At 41.5% G+C, this 27,095-nt stretch overlaps 1 protein-coding gene across 4 annotated transcripts in view; it reads left to right on the top strand.

The window, feature by feature from the left end:
- Window positions 1-27,095, top strand: part of CHRNA2 (cholinergic receptor nicotinic alpha 2 subunit) — a 164,855-nt gene that overhangs the window by 102,068 nt on the left and 35,692 nt on the right. For all 4 annotated transcript variants that reach the window (XM_075341297.1, XM_075341295.1, XM_075341296.1 and 1 more), the window contains one exon: window positions 14,297-14,341. In XM_075341297.1, the coding sequence (XP_075197412.1) occupies window positions 14,297-14,341 (45 nt within the window). The remainder of the gene's footprint in view (window positions 1-14,296; window positions 14,342-27,095) is intronic.

Here is a 27,095-nt window from a genome sequence, read left to right as displayed (position 1 = left end):
CAGTGACTATATTGCAGTACCAGTCTTATCCATGACTATATTGCAGTACCAGTCTTATCCATGACTGTATTGCAGTACCAGTTTTCTTATTGCTCATACAAATGTACTTACTGTCTAAATAACAGTACCAGTGATATCAGAGACCATATCAGTCTTAGTATTGCTCAGGTCTTATCTAGGATCACATAAGCACCTTTGTACACTTGTGTCAGTGCCATTAAGTCTTAAACTGTGCCCGCAATACCCATGCTCCTGTGATAGTGCCACCTGCACTACTGTCATGACCTGTCTTCCCATTTTGGTGACTAGTCCCGTACTGTATAACCCAATAAATTATCTAACTACATAAAGAGCCATAAAATAGTCCCTAAACACCGCAGCCCTACAGACATGCTATGGTGATACCCCAACTCCCTTCTTCCCAATACTTCTAGTAATGGAGATCTGTGCTCATCATCCTGACCATCATTACATCCGCCCCAGCCTTCCATTAATGGACACCGTGCCTTTAAGTGCCTCCGCAGCAAATCATTTAAGTGCTGAATCTGTGAATTTTCTGTCATTAACATAACACAGCTCAATACACATGTAATCTATTAATTACCGGCCGGAGCCGCCGCTGCCACATACGGGTAGAGAGGAAGAAAAAGCGGTGACCACGGAGCATTAGCGGAATCAGCACTGACCCTGATCGATGGCTGAAGAAATAAAAACCACGAGCAGGAGATATATTATCTGAGTGTAAAAATGACAGCCTGCGGCCAGCCTGCAACAAGTATGCCCTGGTACAGCTGGGTGAGATGCTCTGCAGGAGAAGGTGCGGGGGTAAAGCTGCAGGGGGTGCTGAGGTCACGGTCACAACCGGTCCTGGGAAATGGAGGCCAAGGATCATGAAGGGTGCAAGCGCTGGTACAGACTTTATATTAGGGCATTGGACCTAAGCACCATAAGACTCAGGGCATTGGAACTAAGCACCATTAGACGAAGGGATCGGAACTAAGCACCATTAGATAAGGGCATCGGAACTAAACACCATTAGATGCAGGGCTTCGGAACTAAGCACCATTAGACAGAGGGCTTCGGAACTAAGCACCATTAGACAGAGGGCATTGGAACTAAGCACCATTAGATGCAGGGCTTCGGAACTAAGCACTATTAGACAGAGGACATCAGAACTAAGCACCATTAGATAAGGGCATCAGAACTAAACACCATTAGATGCAGGGCTTCGGAACTAAGCACCATTAAACAGAGGGCATCGGAACTAAGCACCATTAGATGGAGGGCATCGGAACTAAGCACCATTAGACGAAGGGCATCGGAACTAAACACCATTAGATAGAGGGCATCGGAACTAACCACCATTAGATGGAGGGCATCGGAACTAAGCACCATTAGACAGAGGGCATCGGAATTAAGCACTAATAGATGGAGGGCATCGGAACTAAGCACCATAAGACAGAGGGCATCAGAACTAAGCACCATTAGACATAGGGCATCAGACCTAATCACCATTAGATGGAGGGCATCGGAACGAAGCATCATTAGACAGAGGGCATCAGAACTAAGCACCATTAGACAGAGGACATCGTAACTAAGCACAATTAGATGGAGGGCATCGGAACTAAGCACCATTAGACAGAGGACATCGTAACTAAGCACAATTAGATGGAGGGCATCGGAACTAAGCACCATTAGACGGACGGCATCGGAACTAAGCACCATTAAACAGAGGACATCGGAACTAAGCTCCATTAGATGGAGGGCATCGGAACTAAGCACTAATAGACAGAGGGCATCGGAACTAAGCACCATTAGATGGAGGGCATCGTAACTAAGCACTAATAGACAGAGAGCATCAGAACTAAGCACCATTAGACAGAGGGCATCGGAATTAAGCACCATTAGATGGAGGGCATCGGAACTAAGCACTAATAGACAGAGGGCATCGGAACTAAGCACCATTAAACAGAGGGCATCAGAACTAAGCACCATTAGACAGAGGGCATCGGAACTAAGCACAATTAGATGGAGGGCATCGGAACTAAGCACCATTAGACAGAGGACATCGGAACTAAGCACAATTAGATGGAGGGCATCGTAACTAAGCACCATTAGATGGACGGCATCGGAACTAAGCACCATTAAACTGAGGACATCGGAACTAAGCTCCATTAGATGGAGGGCATCGGAACTAAGCACTAATAGACAGAGGGCATCGGAACTAAGCACCATTAGACGGAGGGCATCGTAACTAAGCACTAATAGACAGAGGGCATCGGAACTAAGCACCATTAGACGGAGGGCATTGTAACTAAGCACCATTAGACAGAGGGCATCGGAATTAAGCACTAATAGATGGAGGGTATCGGAACTAAGCACCATTAAACAGAGGGCATCAGAACTAAGCACCATTAGACAGAGGGCATCGGAACTAAGCACTAATAGACAGAGGGCATCGGAACTAAGCACCATTAAACAGAGGGCATCAGAACTAAGCACCATTAGATGGAGGGCATCGGAACTAAGTACCATTAAACAGAGGGCATCAGAACTAAGCATCATTAGATGGAGGGCATCGGAACTAAACACCAATAGATTGAGGGCATCGGAACTAAGCACCATTAAACAGAGGGCATCAGAACTAAGCACCATTAGACAGAGGGCATCGGAACTAAGCACTAATAGACAGAGGGCATCGGAACTAAGCACCATTAAACAGAGGGCATCAGAACTAAGCACCATTAGATGGAGGGCATCGGAACTAAGCACCATTAAACAGAGGGCATCAGAACTAAGCATCATTAGATGGAGGGCATCGGAACTAAACACCAATAGATTGAGGGCATCGGAACTAAGCACCATTAAACAGAGGGCATCAGAACTAAGCACCATTAGATGGAGGGCATCGGAACTAAGCACTATTAGATAGAGGGCATCGGAACTAAGCACTAATAGACGGAGGGCATCAGAACTAAGCACCAATAGATGGAGGGCATCGGACCTAAGCACTAATAGACAGAGGGCATCGGAACTAAGTACCATTAGACAGAGGGCATCGGAACTAAGCACTAATAGACGGAGGGCATCGGAACTAAGCACCATTAAACAGAGGGCATCAGAACTAAGCACCATTAGATGGAGGGCATTGGAACTAAGCACCATTAGATGGAGGGCATCGGAACTAAGCACCATTAGATGGAGGGGATCGGAACTAAGCACCATTAAACAGAGGGCATCAGAACTAAGCACCATTAAATGGAGGGCATCGTAACTAAGCACCATTAGATGGAGGGCATCGGAACTAAGCACCATTAAACAGAGGGCATCAGAACTAAGCACCATTAGATGGAGGGCATTGGAACTAAGCACCATTAGACAGAGGACATCGGAACTAAGCACCATTAAACAGAGGGCATCAGAACTAAGCACCATTAGACAGAGGACATCAGAACACAGCACTATAACGCTGGTTTCGCATCCACGTTTTTCTGCCGCACTGCCAGATCCGACACAAGTACAGTACAGTTCAATACAGTTCACAGAGAGTGCGGCAAGCCCCGGTCACATGACCGCATGTGCCCAGAGCTTGCCAGTGAACTGTATTGAACTGTATTACACTTATGCCGGATCTGGCAGTGCGGCAGGAAAACGCTGATGTGAAACCAGCGTTAGACAGAGGACATCAGAACTAAGCACTATTAGATGGAGGGCATCGAAGGTAAGCACCATTAGATAAGAGCATCGGAACTAAGCACCATTAAACAGAGGGCATCAGAACTAAGCACCATTAGACAGAGGGCATTGGAACTAAGCATCATTAGATGGAGGGCATCGGAACTAAGCACCATTAGACAGAGGACATCAGAACTAAGCACTAATAGATGGAGTGCATTGGAACTAAGCACCATTAGATGAAGGGCATCAGAACTAAGCACCATTAGACAAAGGGCATTGGAACTAAGCATCATTAGATGGAGGGCATCGGAACTAAGCACCATTAGACAGAGAGCATCGGAACTAAGCACTATTAGATGGAGGGCATTGGAACTAAGCACCATTAGATGAAGGGCATCAGAACTAAGCACCATTTGACAGAGGGCATTGGAACTAAGCATCATTAGATGGAGGGCATCGGAACTAAGCACCATTAAATGGAGGGCATCGGAACTAAGCACCATTAGACAGGAATTGGAACTAAGCACCATTAGACAGGAATCGGAACTAAGCACCATTAGACGGAGCACAACTACTCTTTACAGGATAACTTGCACAAAGGACCGGCACTACAAATCTTCTGGAATTTTTTACAATTTATTCCACATTAGAAGTATGCAGGTGTACGCGTACAGTCCTTTGTTCAAGTTATACTGTGGATGCCTTCTTTGGACACATGCACCTTGGATTGTGTGCCGCTTGGATCTTCTGTTTCTGCATACTCCTCACAGGAGTTACACATCGTTAAAAGAAATTGGAAAAAGGGTTATTTCAAGTCGACCACAGGAAAAGTGACAATTTACTGATTTTTGAGGGTTCAGTCAATCCAGAGAAAATGGCACTGAGATGCCCAATAGAAATGGATATCTCCAACAGGTCCATAGACAATGAATGGGGCATTTCAGAGTCTAGTTCTCAGGAATGGTGGGGTCCCCGCTATCGGACCCCATAAATCAGCAAATTATCACGTATCCTGTGCGTAGGTGATAACCTGCCCAATTCAAAGTAATCTTTTAAAGGGAATCTGTCACTCTACCTCATCTGAGAGCAGCATGATGTAGGCAAAGAGACCCTGAATCAAATGATGTATCACTTATGTTACTGGCTGCAGCCGTTCTGACACAATCAGAGCTTTTAGATTTAGCAATGCAGCAGAGCTGAGAGAGCTAACCCTGCCCACACCAGGCTCGGAATATACAATGTCTTTAGTCAGAGAGCTGCTGATCACAGGAGGGGGTGTTGTCGGACTAGCTGATGTAGTCCAGGCTTTAAGTTCCTGCTGCTAAAACACTCCTTGCAAGCAAACAGCACGGAAGTCAATAAGAAATACATAGTTGAAATCTGTGTTTTAACCCCTACAGCATGCTTTTTTAAATACAATAGTGACCACTACATCTAAGTGATCAAATCAAAATGTGGGGGCTTCCTTTGTCGTCCCTTCACTAACAGCTGTAACGCTTGTATGTGTGGCATGTGACCGCTAAAGTCAGGGATTGGCTGCAGCGGTCATGTCATCGAGATCACAGGAGCATCGGCATGAAAAGTTCCAGACAATTTAACCACTTTAATCAACCTTCAGTGTTGATTAAAATGTTGATTAAAAATCCCCAACATCCCCTTTAACTCTTTAAGGCCCACGCCCCGCAACAATGTTACTGGAAGTCTTAACATGAAAAAGCAATGAGTATGCCATAGATATCTCTGATCTCGGCTGGTCAACCCCTTTAGATGCCATTGACAATAGTAGCCATTGCATCTAAGGGGGTTAGAATAAAAGAAGTGGTTGCCGTTCACTAACCCACACACTGAGAGGTGTAGGAAAGACTCCCATGGCTGTGGATACCTTTTATTGCATGGATCTTGCTCATTTCTCACTTCCAGGCACTATCAAGATCTAATATATAAAGGTGTGTGTGTGTGTGTGTGTGTGTGTGTATGTCCGTTAAAAGAATCTGCACCGTCACATTTACAATCACGAAATTTTGCACAGACGCCCCATGAGGGAACGTCATAGACTATGTTTGGATTGGAATATTTAACCCCGCGCTTTACAGTTACTCTCCAAAAAAAACCTGCCACCATTAAAGTCAATAGAGTTGCGAGCTACAGATTATTAATAGCAGCTGTGGTTGGTTGTTATAGGAACAAAGGATATTGTTAGTATAAGAAGCTTATGTGTGAGGTAATACGATGTCGGTGGGGAGACAGAGGGAGACAGACAGAAAAAGACAGACAGAGAGACAGACAGGGAAAGAGACAGAGAGATAGAGACAGACAGGGAAAGAGACAGACAGGGAAAGAGACAGACAGGGAAAGAGACAGAGACAGGTAATGAGACAGGGAAAGAGACAGACGAGGAAAGAGACAGAAGGGGAAAGAGACAGAGACAAGCAAAGAGACAGAAACAAGTAAAGAGACAGAAACAAGTAAAGAGACAGGAAAAGAGACAAAGACAGACGGGGACAGAGACAGACCTAGAACGAGACGGACGGGAAAAGAGACGGACGGGGAAAGAGACGGACGGGGAAAGAGACGGACGGGGAAAGAGACGGACGGGGAAAGAGACGGACGGGGAAAGAGACGGACGGGGAACGAGACGGACGGGGAACGAGACGGACGGGGAACGAGACAGACCTGGAACGAGACAGACCTGGAACGAGACAGAAAACCTATAATCAGGAGGATATTCATCCCAGGTATACCTTAAACAAGGTCAAGTTCAGGAATATAACCAAACACTAAGCACTCAAAATTATTCCATGAACCAATTATAATAAAACATATTTTATTGATTAAAACTATACACAAATATTAAAAAGACAAACATAGACCATACAATAGAGGGGAAGGCACAAGTGAATGGCCAAGGGAACCAAAAATATAGTGCTGTTACACTATCAATTCATCAATTTTTGTATAATCAGTAATTATATATACGGTAAAGTCAGAATACACAATTGATGGGATATAACATTGGTACACTTATATACAATTAATGAGTCAAGATACAAAATCATAATTGGCAAAATGTATATGTCAGCATTTGATATGTGCAGTATTATTCTCATACTTGTATACAGAGATTCACCAAACCCATAATGACAGAAATTGAGTTGTTATATAAATCTCCGTGTCTAAAGTCACATAAAATACATAGGCATCATGTGTCAATTATAAGGTAATGGCAGATAGCACCCATTGATGCAAGCTATAGAAGTGGCAAATAAAAAACCACTCACTCAGATGAAATATAGCATTGTTATCATCTGTCATATATCATCAAAATAGGTAAAGAGTTCAAGGATCTCCATCAATGATCAAAACTACCCACTGACATGGAAGTGCAAAACCAAGACAGCAATTATACTGTTAAAGGAAATCACCTAACAGCATCAGTTTCAACCAATATCATGGTATTAATACCAAAGCTACACCGAGGCCAAAAAGAGTTAATAGCCCACCCTCACCAAACACTCCAACGACCGTTTCGCAACCGCTTCGTCAGGGAGTGAGGTGGGTGGGCTCGTGGATATCTTAAATACCTGTATGGCAGCTGTATGTAATGAAAGTCCAGAAGACACCATGATTATCGGGCGGCGCGGTTCGCGCATGCGCAGAGCCGCATCTCCGTGCCCGGATGTCCGCCTACGTCCACCAAGGGCGACGAGGTCGCCGTTGATGACGCAAGCAGGACATCCACACACGGACCGCGGCCCGCGCATGCGCGCCACGCCGCACAGTGTCAACCGCCGCCATCTTAGTAAAGGTATACTAGACATATCGCAACCGGACATATATCAAGAGGAGGGGGAATGAAAGCACAATATTTAAAATAGTATTTATTAACAGTATAACTGTCAAACATTCTCCCTGCTCTGATAATAGTATTACGGGGTGACCAAAAAAGTGCATAGATCCTAATCGTGCATACACAGATATTATAGTTGGACTCATGTGTGGATTCACATCATTAACAGCATCAAGTATCAACATTCATCCCAGATACCAGGAATAAATGATGACCACACATAAATCTATAACCATATGCATGATAATGAATGTGTGAACTCGAATTTTTTGAACATAACACAGATCAGAAACTATCAAAGCACCTACATGATATATGAGGTAACCATCAAAGGTATATAAATTATAATCGTGCATACATAGATGTTATAGCTGAATTTATGTATAAATTCCTATCTATGTTAATGTCAAATGTCAGCATACATGCCAAAGATAAATAATGTCCACACCTAAACCATAACCATATGTATGATGATAAATTTCTGAAACCAGATTTATTAGACATAAGGATCGTCAACTCGCACACATCAGATCAGAATCACTCTTTAAGGTCATCTCACTGGACCAGTGTAATTCAACACCCACAAGCCCTACCAACCTACAAGCAGAAAGCTCTATGAAGGTGGAATCAAGAGAGAAAGACTATAACAATAAAATACCACAATGAAAAAATGGTGAAGATAACGAGACACAGAGAGACAAACCTTCTAACAAGTATGTATATGGATGGACAAAACAGTCTCATAAGAAACTTGAAAAACCCCACTGGTCATTGAGACCCCTTGGTTTCATGCACTTCAGAAGTGTAATCCATCTACATTCTAACTGACTGAGTTTTTTGAAAAGATCTCCTCTCCTGTTCCCTGGATAGATCCGATCTGTCCCACTGAACCTCAATAAATGTGACTGTCCTGGATGGAAATCTCTAAAGTGTCGAGCAAGGGGTTTGAGTTTTGCAATCGCGAAAACCTGGTCTGCTGGAACCTTCTCTGCTGCCCTTATATCTCTAATATGTTCCTGTATACGAACCCGAAGTTCTCTTGTAGTCATACCTATATATTGTAGGTTGCATGGACATTTAGCCACATATATGACCATTGATGTTTTACAGTTAATGAAATGCAATATTTTGTATTCACGTTCTTTGTTTGAATCCGAGAACGTGCCAGTCTTAGAGATATAATGGCAAGCAGTACAGCTCCCACAGGGCCAGCAACCCCATTTCGGGCCCTTGGACCCAAATAGAAAATTGGATGAAGACGGTGTATGATGGCTATGGACTAACAAGTCCCTAAGGGTTTTTCCCCGTTTAGCAACAAAGTAAGGTTTCTCTGTAACAAACTCAGATAACGATGGATCTTCTCTTAAAATAGGCCATGACTTGGTTATCGCACTAGTAAGTTCTCGCCACCTGGATTGATAATTAGAAATAAAACGAGTAATGTCCTTCGATTCTTTTTGCTTCTTAGAGTATAGTAGCGAATGTCTTCCAATATTTTTTGAGACTTGATAGGCACTATCAATGTTATCCATCCGGTAACCACGTTGTGAGAATCTCTTTCTAAGTTCTTCTGCTTGGAGTTCAAAATCTTCATCCCTGTCACAAATCCGTCTCGCGCGGATGAATTGTCCCTTAGGGATAGCTCGAATGACATGGGAGGGGTGGGCAGATCGTGCATGTAAAAGAGAATTCACACTAGTGTCTTTGCGAAACACGGTAGTATGAAGATGACCCTCCACGTCAGTTGTAATGTGTAGATCTAAGAAGTCGATAGCTGTTTGACTGACGTGATGTGATAACTTGATATTCCAAGAATTCGTGTTTAGATGGTGGAGGAATTGGTCCAGGAGAGATCTCGTACCCTGCCAAATAAATAGCACGTCATCAATGTAACGAATCCATAATACCACCGACGCACAAAAGTCATCATTCTTTTGGATGAATTCTCTTTCCCATAGTCCCAGAAAGAGATTGGCGTAGCATGGGGCGCATGCCGCCCCCATTGCCACGCCCCTCTTCTGTAAATAAAACCTATCCTTGAACACAAAATAATTGTGTGATAAAACAAAATTCATCAGGGATAGGAGAAATTCCACCATTTTGGAATCTAAATCACGACCATAAAGAAAGAACTCCAATGCTGACAGGCCTAAGTTGTGATTAATGCATGTGTATAAAGATTCTACATCACAAGTGACTAGAAACATGTTGGGAGTCATATGTATTCCCTCCAATCTTTGAAGGACTTCCGTGGAATCCCGTACGTACGAGGGTAATTCCATTACGATTGGTTTGAGGAAATGGTCTAATAGTCTGGAAATAGGTTCCAAAAGACCCCCATTTCCAGACACGATTGGTCTGCCCGGAGGGTTGTGCAAATCTTTATGCACTTTAGGCAAAAGGTATAAGGTTGGTACCGAGGGACTCTTAATCTTTAAACCCTCCCATGTTTTTTTGGGTAGGATACCATCCTCATATGCTTCATCTAATATCCTCCCCAAATCTGTTTGAAAAATCAGGGTCGGATCTTTTTGTAATTTTTGATAACATAGAGGATCTCCCAACTGCCTAAACACTTCCTTCTCATACAGTTCATCTGGCCATACCACGATATTACCCCCCTTGTCTGCTGGTTTGAAGGTGACCCCCTTCATCTTTCTAAGTTCCCCCAGGGCTTGTCTCTGCTCCTTGGTAAGATTATCATATGGCCTATGACCAGGGATTTTAAAAATCTCTCCCACGACCATCTTCACAAAGACCTCAATAGAGGAACTCATGGAGAGAGGTGGAAAAAAGTTACTTTTTTTATTTAAACAGTCCGGGAATTTACCTGGCTGTATCTCCATTTGTTCCAATAAGAGCTCCTCTAAAATCTGTAGGGCCTCCAATTCTTTCTCTGTTGAAAAAGAATGGTGAGATGATTTATTCTGATGGTATTTTTTCAATAATAGTTTTCTAGCGAACAAGAAGGTATCTTTGATCGCTGTAAAATGGTCAAAGGTTGCCATAGGGCTAAAACCCAGACCCAAAGAGAGGACAGAGATTTGAGCCGAAGAGAGGGTAATATCAGATAAATTAATCACCTTAAGAGATCCTCCATCGGCAGGTTCAGTCTCTCGATTTGGTAGTTTCTTGTCTCTTTTTTTGGCCTTGGTCCGAGTATAGTACCTCGATGTCTGAGCCGTGACGTCATATGTCCTACTACTATCAGATTCATAGGAGGTGTCACTTGTTGCTGTTGATAGTGATGTTGCTCTATCAGTAGAAGATCGACTTTTCCATCTATACACTTGATTCTCTTGATAGTCACGTGTATCCCTTAAAAATTTATTAGCCTTGCTGGACTGGATATCGCCCTCAAATTTGGAGAGGGCTGTATCCAGATCCTGCTGGAACATTCGCATTTGTTCTTCAGTCAATTTGTTCTTAATTTTTGCCTGAAGGGTCTGAATTTTTTCCTCCACTGAAATCAAGTTTTTCTTATCCACTTCAATGAGAATATCTAAGAATGTAAATGAGCATATGTCACAAGCTTCTTCCCACTTTTTAGTCAATGGAGCTTCCTCCATGGGAAATGAGGGGAAGGTTTGTATGCGTAAGCCCCTGGGTATAAACCTACGCAGTACATATTGCTCAAGTGTAGTTTTGTTCCACCATATTTTGGTACGTTTCATAATCAGCTCCTTTAAGCTCTGTTTGTCTCTCAAAATCTCATCACCATCACCATCAACATTAACAACGCCACCATCCTTAAAAACCGTGGATAGTTTAGATAGCCAATTGCTATCCCGAGTCCTAAAGTCCATTACGGGGTTTCTCCTTGAAAACACAACCAGAAAACCTATAATCAGGAGGATATTCATCCCAGGTATACCTTAAACAAGGTCAAGTTCAGGAATATAACCAAACACTAAGCACTCAAAATTATTCCATGAACCAATTATAATAAAACATATTTTATTGATTAAAACTATACACAAATATTAAAAAGACAAACATAGACCATACAATAGAGGGGAAGGCACAAGTGAATGGCCAAGGGAACCAAAAATATAGTGCTGTTACACTATCAATTCATCAATTTTTGTATAATCAGTAATTATATATACGGTAAAGTCAGAATACACAATTGATGGGATATAACATTGGTACACTTATATACAATTAATGAGTCAAGATACAAAATCATAATTGGCAAAATGTATATGTCAGCATTTGATATGTGCAGTATTATTCTCATACTTGTATACAGAGATTCACCAAACCCATAATGACAGAAATTGAGTTGTTATATAAATCTCCGTGTCTAAAGTCACATAAAATACATAGGCATCATGTGTCAATTATAAGGTAATGGCAGATAGCACCCATTGATGCAAGCTATAGAAGTGGCAAATAAAAAACCACTAACTCAGATGAAATATAGCATTGTTATCATCTGTCATATATCATCAAAATAGGTAAAGAGTTCAAGGATCTCCATCAATGATCAAAACTACCCACTGACATGGAAGTGCAAAACCAAGACAGCAATTATACTGTTAAAGGAAATCACCTAACAGCATCAGTTTCAACCAATATCATGGTATTAATACCAAAGCTACACCGAGGCCAAAAAGAGTTAATAGCCCACCCTCACCAAACACTCCAACGACCGTTTCGCAACCGCTTCGTCAGGGAGTGAGGTGGGTGGGCTCGTGGATATCTTAAATACCTGTATGGCAGCTGTATGTAATGAAAGTCCAGAAGACACCATGATTATCGGGCGGCGCCACCCACCTCACTCCCTGACAAAGCGGTTGCGAAACGGTCGTTGGAGTGTTTGGTGAGGGTGGGCTATTAACTCTTTTTGGCCTCGGTGTAGCTTTGGTATTAATACCATGATATTGGTTGAAACTGATGCTGTTAGGTGATTTCCTTTAACAGTATAATTGCTGTCTTGGTTTTGCACTTCCATGTCAGTGGGTAGTTTTGATCATTGATGGAGATCCTTGAACTCTTTACCTATTTTGATGATATATGACAGATGATAACAATGCTATAGTTCATCTGAGTGAGTGGTTTTTTATTTGCCACTTCTATAGCTTGCATCAATGGGTGCTATCTGCCATTACCTTATAATTGACACATGATGCCTATGTATTTTATGTGACTTTAGACACGGAGATTTATATAACAACTCAATTTCTGTCATTATGGGTTTGGTGAATCTCTGTATACAAGTATGAGAATAATACTGCACATATCAAATGCTGACATATACATTTTGCCAATTATGATTTTGTATCTTGACTCATTAATTGTATATAAGTGTACCAATGTTATATCCCATCAATTGTGTATTCTGACTTTACCGTATATATAATTACTGATTATACAAAAATTGATGAATTGATAGTGTAACAGCACTATATTTTTGGTTCCCTTGGCCATTCACTTGTGCCTTCCCCTCTATTGTATGGTCTATGTTTGTCTTTTTAATATTTGTGTATAGTTTTAATCAATAAAATATGTTTTATTATAATTGGTTCATGGAATAATTTTGAGTGCTTACTGGAACGAGACAGACCTGGAACGAGACAGACCTGGAACGAGACAGACCTGGAACGAGACAGATCTGGAACGAGACAGACGGGGAAAGAGACAGACGGGGAAAGAGACAGACGGGGAAAGAGACAGACGGGGAACGAGACAGACCTGGAACGAGACAGACCTGGAACGAGACAGACCTGGAACGAGACAGACCTGGAACGAGACAGATCTGGAACGAGACAGACGGGGAATGAGACAGACTGGGAAAGAGAGATGGGGAAAGAGAGACGGGGAAAGAGAGGGACAGAGAGACAGTTACTATCCCGGGCAATGCCGGGTACTACAGAGACAGAGAGACAGTTACTATCCCGTGCAACACCGGGTACTACAGCTAGTATGTATATCGTAATCCCAAGAGGATCACAAAAAAGAAATAAAATTTAACAAAATATTAAGATAAAAAATAAATAAAAAACTGGAATAAAAGGTTCCCATAGGTTTCCAAGAACGTTTCTGATAAGATACAATGTATCTTCCATCCCGCAGAGACTCATTATTTACCTAGCACTTACGTAAATCAGATACTGTTGGTGCGGTAGATATATACGGCTGATATAGGGGCGGTATATACCGCACCATGCAGTAATCCTGCATTTCCTCGCCGCTCCCCGCTGTTCCTCCATTCTTTGTATTATTTCTGGCTTCCAATTACTGACATAATCATTCGCCCCAGACACATAGGATCAGATGGGCTCGGCGTTACTAGGCCACTTACTCCACAATCCCCCCAGAGCGAGGCTCAGTCCTCCCGTAATGCCGCCATATACATTAATGAACCAATAAATAATAACCTGATATTAATCTGATGGCGGCACGCTCGGGTGGAGCGGAATCACAAATCATCACTGGGAGATATGGAACACAACGCTATTTTTCTTTCATTTTAAGTCCATAAATATTTATATGTTTCTCCGCGGCTTCTGGATTCCGTTCTTTATTGATGGCGCCAGACGGCCCCACCGGGTAATGAGATCTTCGGCGGGAATCCTCGATTTTGCCGACGAGTCGTTTCGAGCCCGTGCCCGGCGGAGGCCGTTTAGGTGCCGGTCTTAAACTTTTCTCCTCCGAGTTTTGATCCGGAGAAGGTCTTGTGCCCCCTGACACGGCCCCCGTTGGCTCTATTTTGCCTTTTCTGGTCCCATATTTATTTCTTGTCTTTATTCTTTTATTTCTTTGCAGGATGAGAAAAACCAAATGATGACGACCAACGTTTGGCTGAAGCAGGTAAACACTTTTGGGGGAAACTTTTTACTAGTTTTGCCTTTTTATTTTTAAAGTAAAGAAGAAAGTAAGGTGGCAGCTGGAAACCGTCAGCAAGCTGGTGATGACTGATCTTTTCTTTTTTTTTTTTATACATATATTTTTTTTTTAGTATTTTCGATAGGGGCAATGGTGTCTTTTTGTAAAAAAACCCCTGTTTTTACCCTATACAGAATGAAAGGGGCGCACTGGGAAGAAAACAGGGAGATGTTATAAGTCCCATCGGCAGCAGCAGGAAACATAGGGATAGTCAACTTTTGTTTTCTATTTAGATTTAAAGTAACTATTCTGTTACTCTGACCCTAAATCTAACCCGATCCCTAAAACTAGGACTTTCCTTAACCATAGTCATAACCCTAACCTTAGGACTCACACTATACCCAGTCCTAGCCCAAACCCTAGCCCTCACCTTAACCTGAGCCCTAACTATACTACCCTAGTCTTAGCCCTAGTCCTAATCATAGACTTAACCCTAGACCTCATCTTAACTTGAGCCCTAACCATAGTATTAGACCTAACCCTAATTTTAGCCCTAGTCCTAATCATAAACCTAACCTTAGGCCTCATCTTAACTTAAGCCCTAAGTATACTAATAGACCTAACCCTATTCTTAGCCCTAGTCCTATTCATAGACCTAACCCTAGGCCTCATCTTAACCTAAGCCCTAAGTATACTATTATACCTACTAACCCTGGTGCTAATCATAGACCTAACCCTAGTCTTCATCTTAACCTAAGCCCTAAGTAGAGCTAACAGACCTAACCCTAGTCTAGAGCTAATAGACCTAACCCTAGTCTTAACCCTAGTGCTAATTATAGACCTAACCTTAGTCCTCACCTTAACCTAATCCCTAAGTATAGTATTAGACCTAAAACTAGTCTTAACCCTAGTGGTAATCATAGACTTAATCCTAGGCCTCATCTTATCTTAAGCCCTAACTATAGTATTATATCTAACCCTAATTTTAGCCCTAGTCTTAATCAGAGACATAACCTTAGGCCTCATCTTAACTTAAGCCCTAACTATACTAATAGACCTAACCCTAGTCTTAGCCCTAGTCCTAATCATAGACCTAACCCTAGGCCTCATCTTAACTTAAGTCCTAACCATAGTATTAGACCTAACCCTAAGTTTATCCCTAGTCTTAATCATAGACCTAACCCGAGTCCTCACCTTAATCTAAGCCCTAAGTATAGTATTAGACCTAACCCTTAACCCTAGTGCTAATCATAGACCTAACCCTAGTCCTCACCTTAACCTAAACCCTGGTCATAATAATAGATCTAACCCTAGCCTTAACCTTATTGATACATCAAAACTAAACCATAGTCCTTACTTTAACCTGAGCACCATAGTTCTAGCCCTAACCTTTGACCTAATTATAGACCTAACCCCAGTCCTAACCTTAATCTAAGCATTAATTATATTAATAGACTTAACCCTTGTATTAACCCGAGTTCTGATCATAGACCTGTCCTTGGCCCTCATCGTAACCTAAGCCCTAACCATAGTATTAAATATAGCCCTAGTCTTAGCTCTAGTCTTGATCATAGACCTTACCCTAGTTCTCACCTTAACCTAAGCCCTAACTATAATATTAGGTCTAACTCTAGCCCTATCCCTAGTCCTAAGTAGACACCAAACCCAAGTCCTTAACCTAACCTGAGCACCATAGTTCTAGCACTAACCTTTGACCTAATCATAGACCTAACCCCAGTCCTTACTTTAATCTAAGCCCTAATCATATTAATAGACCTAACCCTAGTATTACCCCTAGTCCTATTCAAAGAATGAACCCTAGGCCTCATTTTAACCTAATCCCGAACTATAGTATTAGACCCAAACCTAGTCTTAGGTTCTAGTCCTAATCATACAACTAACCCTAGTACTCACCTTAACCTGAACCCTATAAATAGTAATAGATCTAACCCTGGTCCTAAGTATAGCCCTAACCCGAATTCTCACCTTAACCTGAACCCTATAAGTAGTAATACAGTAGATTTAACTCTAGTCCCAATCATAGACCTAACTCTAGTCCTCACCTTAGATATAGCAATAGACCAAAGCAAGTCTTAGCCACAACCCTAGTCCTAAACATAGACCTAGTTCATAGCTTAACCTGATTCGTATAAATATTAATAAATCTAATCCTTGTCCTAATCATAGACCTAACTCTAGTCCTCTTCTTGACCCAAGCTCCTTAACCACAGCAATAAACCCAGTCCCAGTCCTCACCCTAATCTGCACCCGGACAAGATGGAGCAGCAGTGGGGGAGAGAGTGAGCTCAGACCACCATAGAGTTTGGTGCCCAGGACAATCCGCCATGGACCCCCATTTTACATCACTGACGCCCGGTCTTCTGAGGGTAGACCGGTATGGAGTATCTCTGTCCCTCCACTATGACCAGTGACCGGTATAAGAGATGTGGACACTTTGGCAGCGGTGGCCGGCCCATCGGGCAGGCAGGGAGGCTACTCATCTGTATATTCTTCCTGCTCTTATGGTGCTACAGGGACATCCCACAACTCAGCTCCTGTTCACATCAATAATAGCTGAGCTGCAGTACCTGAGTACGACCACAGCTCAGGGTGTGGCGCTGTGCGGCTCTGTACTGTATACATCACAGTGAAAGCTGCAAACGGGAGCGATCACACATTGGACATGTAGTGATCGGATATTGATGGCCAATTCTAGAGAAGGTACATTCATATATAAGTCCTGATGGATTATATACATGTGATAGAGCGGAGAACAAGCGATCGCACAACGTCCATTATAAGCGGCAGATAGATTTATACACAAGGGCTTATCCTGAGGAGAAAGGAAGGTTTCTAGTCTATAGCTAAGAGCATAAAAGCCATCAATAACAAACAAGAAATAATCAGTGTGTGATCAATAGGTAATAATTATTAATGATTACTATAAACCATCTGTGCACAAAATCATTCACCACTGACGTCTCATGTAAACAGCCTTTACAAAGACCGCAAGATACTGAAACTCCTCTGTACAGAGATGCCTGTTATATATATTCATTATATTCCTGTACATAGGGGCAGTATTATAGTAGTAATATTCCTGTACATAGGGGCAGTATTATAGTAGTTATATTCTTGTACATAGGGGCAGTATTATAGTAGTTATATTCTTGTACATAGGGGGCAGTATTATAGTAGTAATATTCCTGTACATAGGGGCAGTATTATAGTAGTAATATTCCTGTACATAGGGGCAGTATTATAGTAGTAATATTCCTGTACATAGGGGCAGTATTATAGTAGTAATATTCCTGTACATAGGGACAGTATTATAGTAGCTATATTCTTGTATATAGAGGGCAGTATTATAGTAGTTATATTCTTGTACATAGGAGCAGTATTATAGTAGTTATATTCTTGTACATAGGGGCAGTATTATAGTAGTTATATTCTTGTACATAGGGGGCAGTATTATAGTAGTTATATTCTTGTACATAGGAGCAATATTATAGTAGTTATATTCTTGTACATAGGGGCAGTATTATAGTAGTTATATTCTTGTACATAGGGGGCAGTATTATAGTAGTTATATTCTTGTACATAGGAGCAGTATTATAGTAGTTATATTCTTGTACATAGGAGCAGCATTATAGTAGTTATATTCCTGTACATAGGAGCAGTATTATAGTAGTTATATTCTTGTACATAGGGGCAGTATTATAGTAGTTATATTCTTGTACATAGGGGTAGTATTATAGTAGTTATATTCTTGTATATAGGAGCAGTATTATAGTAGTTATATTCTTGTACATAGGGGCAGTATTATAGTAGTTATATTCTTGTACATAGGAGCAGTATTATAGTAGTTATATTCTTGTACATAGGGGCAGTATTATAGTAGTTATATTCTTGTACATAGGGGCAGTATTATAGTAGTTATATTCTTGTACATAGGGGCAGTATTATAGTAGTTATATTCTTGTACATAGGGGGCAGTATTATAGTAGTTATATTCTTGTACATAGGAGCAGTATTATAGTAGTTATATTCTTGTACATAGGAGCAGCATTATAGTAGTTATATTCCTGTACATAGGAGCAGTATTATAGTAGTTATATTCTTGTACATAGGGGCAGTATTATAGTAGTTATATTCTTGTACATAGGGGTAGTATTATAGTAGTTATATTCTTGTATATAGGAGCAGTATTATAGTAGTTATATTCTTGTACATAGGGGCAGTATTATAGTAGTTATATTCTTGTACATAGGAGCAGTATTATAGTAGTTATATTCTTGTATATAGGAGCAGTATTATAGTAGTTATATTTTTGTACATAGGGGCAGTACTATAGTAGTTATATTCTTGTACATAGGGGCAGTATTATAGTAGTTATATTCTTGTACATAGGGGCAGTATTATAGTAGTTATATTCTTGTACATAGGAGCAGTATTATAGTAGTTATATTCTTGTACATAGGAGCAGTATTATAGTAGTTATATTCTTGTATATAGGAGCAGTATTATAGTAGTTATATTCTTGTACATATGGGGCAGTATTATAGTAGTTATATTCTTGTACATAGGGGGCAGTATTATAGTAGTTATATTCTTGTACATAGGAGCAGTATTATGGTAGTTATATTCTTGTACATAGGGGCAGTATTATAGTAGTTATATTCTTGTACATAGGAGCAGTATTATAGTAGTTATATTCTTGTACATAGGGGGCAGTATTATAGTAGTTATATTCTTGTACATAGGAGCAGTATTATAGTAGTTATATTCTTGTACATAGGAGCAGTATTATAGTAGTTATATTCTTGTACATAGTGGCAGTATTATAGTAGTTATATTCTTGTACATAGGGGCAGTATTATAGTAGTTATATTCTTGTACATAGGGGGCAGTATTATAGTAGTTATATTCTTGTACATAGGGGGCAGTATTATAGTAGTTATATTCTTGTACATAGGGGGCAGTATTATAGTAGTTATATTCTTGTACATAGGAGCAGTATTATAGTAGTTATATTCTTGTACATAGGAGCAGTATTATAGTAGTTATATTCTTGTACATAGGAGCAGTATTATAGTAGTTATATTCTTGTACATAGGGGGCAGTATTATAGTAGTTATATTCTTGTACATAGGGGGCAGTATTATAGTAGTTATATTCTTGTACATAGGGGGCAGTATTATAGTAGTTATATTCTTGTACATAGGAGCAGTATTATAGTAGTTATATTCTTGTACATAGGAGCAGTATTATGGTAGTTATATTCTTGTACATAGGGGCAGTATTATAGTAGTTATATTCTTGTACATAGGAGCAGTATTATAGTAGTTATATTCTTGTACATAGGGGGCAGTATTATAGTAGTTATATTCTTGTACATAGGAGCAGTATTATAGTAGTTATATTCTTGTACATAGGAGCAGTATTATAGTAGTTATATTCTTGTACATAGTGGCAGTATTATAGTAGTTATATTCTTGTACATAGGGGCAGTATTATAGTAGTTATATTCTTGTACATAGGGGGCCGTATTATAGTAGTTATATTCTTGTACATAGGGGGCAGTATTATAGTAGTTATATTCTTGTACATAGGGGGCAGTATTATAGTAGTTATATTCTTGTACATAGGAGCAGTATTATAGTAGTTATATTCTTGTACATAGGAGCAGTATTATAGTAGTTATATTCTTGTACATAGGAGCAGTATTATAGTAGTTATATTCTTGTACATAGGGGGCAGTATTATAGTAGTTATATTCTTGTACATAGGGGCAGTATTATAGTAGTTATATTCTTGTACATAGGGGGCAGTATTATAGTAGTTATATTCTTGTACATAGGGGCAGTATTATAGTAGTTATATTCTTGTACATAGGGGCAGTATTATAGTAGTTATATTCTTGTACATAGGGGCAGTATTATAGTAGTTATATTCTTGTACATAGGGGCAGTATTATAGTAGTTATATTCTTGTACATAGGAGCAGTATTATAGTAGTTATATTCTTGTACATAGGAGCAGTATTATAGTAGTTATATTCTTGTACATAGGGGCAGTATTATAGTAGTTATATTCTTGTACATAGGAGCAGTATTATAGTAGTTATATTCTTGTACATAGGGGCAGTATTATAGTAGTCATATTCCTGTACATAAGGGCAGTATTATAGTAGTTATATTCTTGTACATAAGGGCAGTATTATAGTAGTTATATTCTTGTACATAGGGGCAGTATTATAGTAGTTATATTCTTGTACATAGGAGCAGTATTATAGTAGTTATATTCCTGTATATAGGGGCAGTATTATAGTAGTTATATTCTTGTATATAGGGGCAGTATTATAGTAGTTATATTCTTGTACATAGGAGCAGTATTATAGTAGTTATATTCTTGTACATAGGAGCAGTATTATAGTAGTTATATTCTTGTACATAGGAGCAGTATTATAGTAGTTATATTCTTGTACATAGGGGCAGTATTATAGTAGTTATATTCTTGTACATAGGAGCAGTATTATAGTAGTTATATTCTTGTACATAGGGGCAGTATTATAGTAGTCATATTCCTGTACATAAGGGCAGTATTATAGTAGTTATATTCTTGTACATAAGGGCAGTATTATAGTAGTTATATTCTTGTACATAGGGGCAGTATTATAGTAGTTATATTCTTGTACATAGGAGCAGTATTATAGTAGTTATATTCCTGTATATAGGGGCAGTATTATAGTAGTTATATTCTTGTATATAGGGGCAGTATTATAGTAGTTATATTCTTGTACATAGGAGCAGTATTATAGTAGTTATATTCTTGTACATAGGAGCAGTATTATAGTAGTTATATTCTTGTACATAGGAGCAGTATTACAGTAGTTATATTCTTGTACATAGGAGCAGTATTATAGTAGTTATATTCTTGTACATAGGAGCAGTATTATAGTAGTTATATTCTTGTATATAGGGGGCAGTATTATAGTAGTTATATTCTTGTACATAGGGGGCAGTATTATAGTGTAACGTCCGGGTGGTGGAACCTCTGGACCGTACACCGGTTTCCCTTGAGGAGGCAGCCAGGCAGGTCACCCCGCCAGAGGGTCTGGGTGCACGGCGGCCGAAGCACTATTGGTAGCCGGACAGTCCGTATGGGAGCAGGAAAGGTGGATGGAGTTCTGGACGGTGGTCCGCTTGACGAGGCTCAGAGTCCGAGGCCAGGTGGTAAGGTCAGGCGGGATCCGGGACTTGCTGAGCGATGGAACGGGTCACCGAGCGGAGCCAGGGACTGGAGACTGGCGGAGCTGCAGAGATGGTGGAATATCCGCCGAAGTCACCGTCAGGGTACGGGAATGAGCGTGGTTCGGAGCGGCTGGCTTGGCAGGACAGGCTCTACGAGACAGGACAGGGTTAATGCAGGCAAGGTACAAGGCAAAGCAATAGGGGACCTGAACACTAGCTTACTAAACACGTAGAACAGGCCCCGCCCACCAGGAAAGAGAACCCTTATATACCCTGTACCTTTCTATGCAATATCCTGTTTCTGGGTGCTGGCCCTTTAAGAAAGGGTCAATGACCGCGCGCGCCCTAATGCGCATGCGCGAGGCCCGTGTGCCAGAAGTCAGTCCAGGAAGCGGTGAGGAGGAGGCAGGAGCGCCCGGCTGGGAGTCCCACCTCGCAGAGGAGCGCCGGGAGCGGGGAGCAGGACGCGTGGAGGCTGCAGGCGGGGACGAGGAGGACGGGACCGGAGTGGTGAGCAGGGGACGCCGCCGGGGAGCGGGAAGCGGGCCACGGGGACCGGAGAACGGAACAAGGGGACCGGGAAGCGTGACATATAGTAGTTATATTCTTGTACATAGGAGCAGTATTATAGTAGTTCTTTTCTTGTACATAGGGGCAGTAATATAGTAGTTATATTCTTGTACATAGGGGCCAGTATTATAGTAGTTATATTCTTGTGCATAGGAGCAGTATTATAGTAGTTATATTCTTGTACATAGGGGGCAGTATTATAGTAGTTATATTCTTGTACATAGGGGCAGTATTATAGTAGTTATATTCTTGTACATAGGGGCAGTATTATAGTAGTTATATTCTTGTATATAGGGGAAGTATTATAGTAGTTATATTCTTGTACATAGGAGCAGTATTATAGTAGTTATATTCTTGTACATAGGAGCAGTATTATAGTAGTTATATTCTTGTACATAGGAGCAGTATTATAGTAGTTATATTCTTGTACATAGGGGCAGTATTATAGTAGTTATATTCTTGTACATAGGGGGCAGTATTATAGTAGTTATATTCTTGTACATAGGGGGCAGTATTATAGTAGTTATATTCTTGTACATAGGGGCAGTATTATAGTAGTTATATTATTGTACATAGGGGCAGTATTATAGTAGTTATATTCTTGTACATAGGGGCAGTATTATAGTAGTTATATTCTTGTATATAGAGGCAGTATTATAGTAGTTCTTTTCTTGTACATAGGGGCAGTAATATAGTAGTTATATTCTTGTACATAGGAGCAGTATTATAGTAGTTACATTCTTGTACATAGAAGCAGTATTATAGTAGTTATATTCTTGTACATAGGGGCAGTATTATAGTAGTTATATTCTTGTACATAGGGGGCAGTATTATAGTAGTTATATTCTTGTACATAGGGGCAGTATTATAGTAGTTATATTCTTGTACATAGAGGGCAGTATTATAGTAGTTATATTCTTGTATATAGGGGCAGTATTATAGCAGTTTCATTTCTGTATGTAGGCAGGTGATATCGCACACTCACATTCCTGGATATAGGTGGCATTGTATTTGTTTCTTTTCTCTTCTTGGACCTGAGAGATGACAGACACTGTTGTTTAGCCTGAGATTCCCTGAGCCATCAGTTTGTGTGTTGTGTGTGGTGCGGTGATATTTGCTGGCGGTGCACTATACTATATATAGATGCTGTATATCCTGTGACCCTCCGGTCGGGGATATTATTCTTCACTCTTATTATACAGGAGGTTAATTGTTCTTCTATTCCTTTCAATAGTGTTTCCCATAGTTTTAATTAGTGGTCACAGACATTGTTTGGGATAAGCCGTATGGTAGACAGGGTCTTATGATTCCAGTACGGTATATTTTAGTCTCAGACATAGAGGACATTTATTTTTAGAAGTTTTCATTCAGCCTTAATGACTAGCGCTTGACAGGTACTGTATATTCGGTAAATTTTCATGAACTTTGCCGTCTTTCTTACAACCAGTGTACCACCACACAAAGGGCACACTGGGTACACTTTAACAATGGTGGTGAGGGGGCAGCTCCTGCACTCCCCTGAGCTGTTTCCTGAGCGTCCTAGCGTCCCTATACAGGTTATGTTAGCCCGTCGCCAAGCAGGATACCTACTCCCTCTCTTGCCTTGTACTCACCCTGACTAGTGAGAGGGCTGGTGAGAGACACTAGTCCCACCGCTGCACTAATACAATATAAGGGAAGGCAGACAAACAGGGGACCCGGTAAAAGGATACACCAAGGATTTTACCAGGAACGCTTCCACCAGTACTATTACAAAAAGCAAGGCCGCCAGCAGCAACTACCTTCCTCCTCCAAGGCTAATGTCAGAGTATGGATTCTGTATAACCGGTGCTATCTGGTGGTTCATGACACTATTTAAAGGCAATGGGGGTGGTCATGACCGGATGCACATGAGGAGAGGTAATCACAAGCGGCTAGCAAGAAAAACTGACATTAACTAGAGTCTCACAAAGCTAAGTGAGACTCTGGGCCCAAACCTGTCACAAGTCTCCTAATAACGGGAGACATTCGTGACAGTACCCCCCATTCTATGAGCCGCCTCCAGACCCTCAAAACCGGACTTGTCCGGAAAACACTTACAGACAGGACGCCCTGACCTACTTGTGTTTACTTCCAAAAAACGGTGACGGTGGTAAAAAGGTTGGCTCTTGAGACACAACACATCTCCTGAGCCACGACCTATGAAAATTATCATGGGTATCAAGTATTGAGGGTACCTCCCGCCGAACGGTAGAAGGGTTAATAATGTCCATTACTCAATACGGACCGACAAACCTAGAGCCCCAGAAGCACACCTCCACTTGATAGTTTTAGTGGACATCCATACGTAATCATTCACACACAAGTTCCGGACCTGAAAGTTTACTACCATGCATGCGTTTTTTAGAAGGAGGTACTCCTGTTGAAGGACCGACAACCGGAGCATCTCCCCGAAACCTTCAACTTATGCCCTCAGAGACAGGGCACTCACTGGGAACGACCAACCCCCTCCACCACCATTCTTGGGAGGACACAGAGGTCTGGACTAAACCTGTAATGAGGATGAAATTGCACCGCTTCTCTCCGACAGCACCTTGGCCACCTTGGCTGGAAATACGAGGAAAATGTACACACCCAGTTCGCCTTCCTCCACATGATCTGGGGGTGGATTTTTTAGATGGAGTAACATGTTGGGGTATACATGGAAAAGCCAACTTCTCACCTTACATTCAGTAATAGGACCCGCAGCAGGGATTATCCTCTACCTCCATCACCTCTCTTGGGGGGAACCCAAGGCCTAGAAATAACCTGAGCGGGAAGGGTGTTCACAATTTGTCCCAGAAGCACATTAGTGGAAAAGGGAAAATGGAGGAAATGTATCAAGTATACTTCCTCTATGCAACCTGTGGGGGCTTTTTAGATGATGTTACATGTTTGGGACTCAATGGACAAAACCCAGTGAAATGGCCCTTATGACAATAGGAGAAACATGCCCCCATTCCACGGCAAACCGTAAGTGACCTAGACTGAGTGGAGTCCCCCCAACTGCATGGGTTTGCCTAAGTGCACTTGTGGGATTTCCTCTTTAGAGAGGACAACCTGGAGAAGGGTCTTTGTAGAAATCTCCGTAAGACGTCTATCCACCCAAATAGCAAGGGCTGTTGTGATCCGGAACCATGGAAGATCACCAAAAATCATTGGAAAAAGGTGACAAGAGCATTGGCAACAAATCTGGCCGCCATCCCTTTACTAACCATCAACACTAGAAGTAACTGAGGGGTGAACTAACATCCTATGCACCACGAACCCAGCCGGAGAACTAGCTATCCTAAAGGTAGGAAAGATGAATAACTCTCTGCCTCAGAAATAGACCGAAAAGGTATAGTAAGCCCCCCACATTCAAAGACTACGGTGATATAGGAAAACACAATACATAGATAGATGATAGGATTAGCAAAGGTGAGGCCCCACTGACTAAATAGGACAGGATAGGAAAGGGGCTGATGGTGGCCAGAGAAAAACCGTACAAAAATCCAAAACCTGATAGTACAAAAAGCCCTCAGATCACTAGATCTGAACTCAGTCCTATACCAGGCGCTCTTGTCATACCAATGAACAGAAAACAGGAACAATTACAAATTCAAGAAGCAACAAACACATGGACTTATAGGAGCAATACTCCAAACATAGCTGCAGGGAGCTTCCCAGCTAAGCAACTGAGAGGGAAGATTCCTGCATGCAAATAAACTGACAATAACTACAGCAAATGACAAACTCAGATAAGAGCAAAAAGAACAAAACAAATAAGAAACAACCAAGCACTTATCTGGGGTAGATGTGGTCTGGAGCAGGATGAGAAGGCTGGTAAACCAAAGAACAAATGAGAACCGGCTCAGACTGCCAGGAGGCCAGGGTTTAAACAGGCAGAGAGTTAGCAATGGAAATGCCCATTGCTCCAGCACACCTGGTCTCTGTCCAAACCATTCCTGGCCACAAGAGGGAGCCTCACAGCAGCAAAAGCATAACTGACATTCACAACAAAGGGCCATAGTGACTTCCAATGACTCTGAAGCAGAATATTGACCAAGAGAGTACCTAAGCCTACCCGAAAACTGCTGACAGAAATTACTTCTAAGTGCAGGATCATTCCATTGGGTGTCAGTGCCACATCTCCGGAAAACTGAGCAGTACTCCTCAGCCGGCAGCGCCCCCTCCTGGAGCTTATGGAGATTTGACTCTGCAAGGTAGATACCATCAGGGTCATCATACACAAGAGCCAAAGCCGCAAAAAACTTGTCCACCGACCGTAACGACTGCGAGTCGGTCGGTAGAGAGAATACCCAGGACTGAATATCTCCCCGCAACAAGGAGACTACAAACCTCTCTCGCTGTTCCTTACTCCTTGAAAAATGAAAACGGAGCTTAAAAACTTGAAATTTATCCCTCAACAGATTAAACCTCTCTAGAAGGGCTACCTTGGGTTTCGGCGGAGACCAGCAGACCCGTGATATGGTGCAGCAGAAATCGCAGCTCTGTCACCTCTTGCGATAGACTCATATATGGACTCAAAAGGAATGTAAAGGCTGGTCATAATGTGATGACGCGACTACCAGGATTCCACCCAATACCAAGAAATCACCAACAAGCGCCACCACTCACAGGGTACACCAGAGGCATTTTAACAATGGTGGGCCCTGCTGCTAGGGATAAGGGTTTGGGGACACCTCCTGCACTGACTTGAGCAGTTATATGAGCTCCCTAGCGTCCCTAAATGGGTTACTTTTCCCCGTCGCCGAGCAGGATACCTAATCCCTCATTAGTCCTGCATTCACCCTCACTAGTGAGATGGTTGGCGAGAGACACTAGTCCCACCGCTGCAGTAATACAACATAAGGGAAGGGAGACAAACAGGGGAATTAACAAAAAAATAAACTGCAA

The sequence above is a fragment of the Anomaloglossus baeobatrachus genome, chromosome 3 (assembly GCF_048569485.1).
Source record: "Anomaloglossus baeobatrachus isolate aAnoBae1 chromosome 3, aAnoBae1.hap1, whole genome shotgun sequence".
Lineage (NCBI taxonomy): Eukaryota > Metazoa > Chordata > Amphibia > Anura > Aromobatidae > Anomaloglossus > Anomaloglossus baeobatrachus.
Note: the sequence above shows the minus strand (reverse complement) of the source record. Positions and strands in the feature narration are given on the sequence as shown.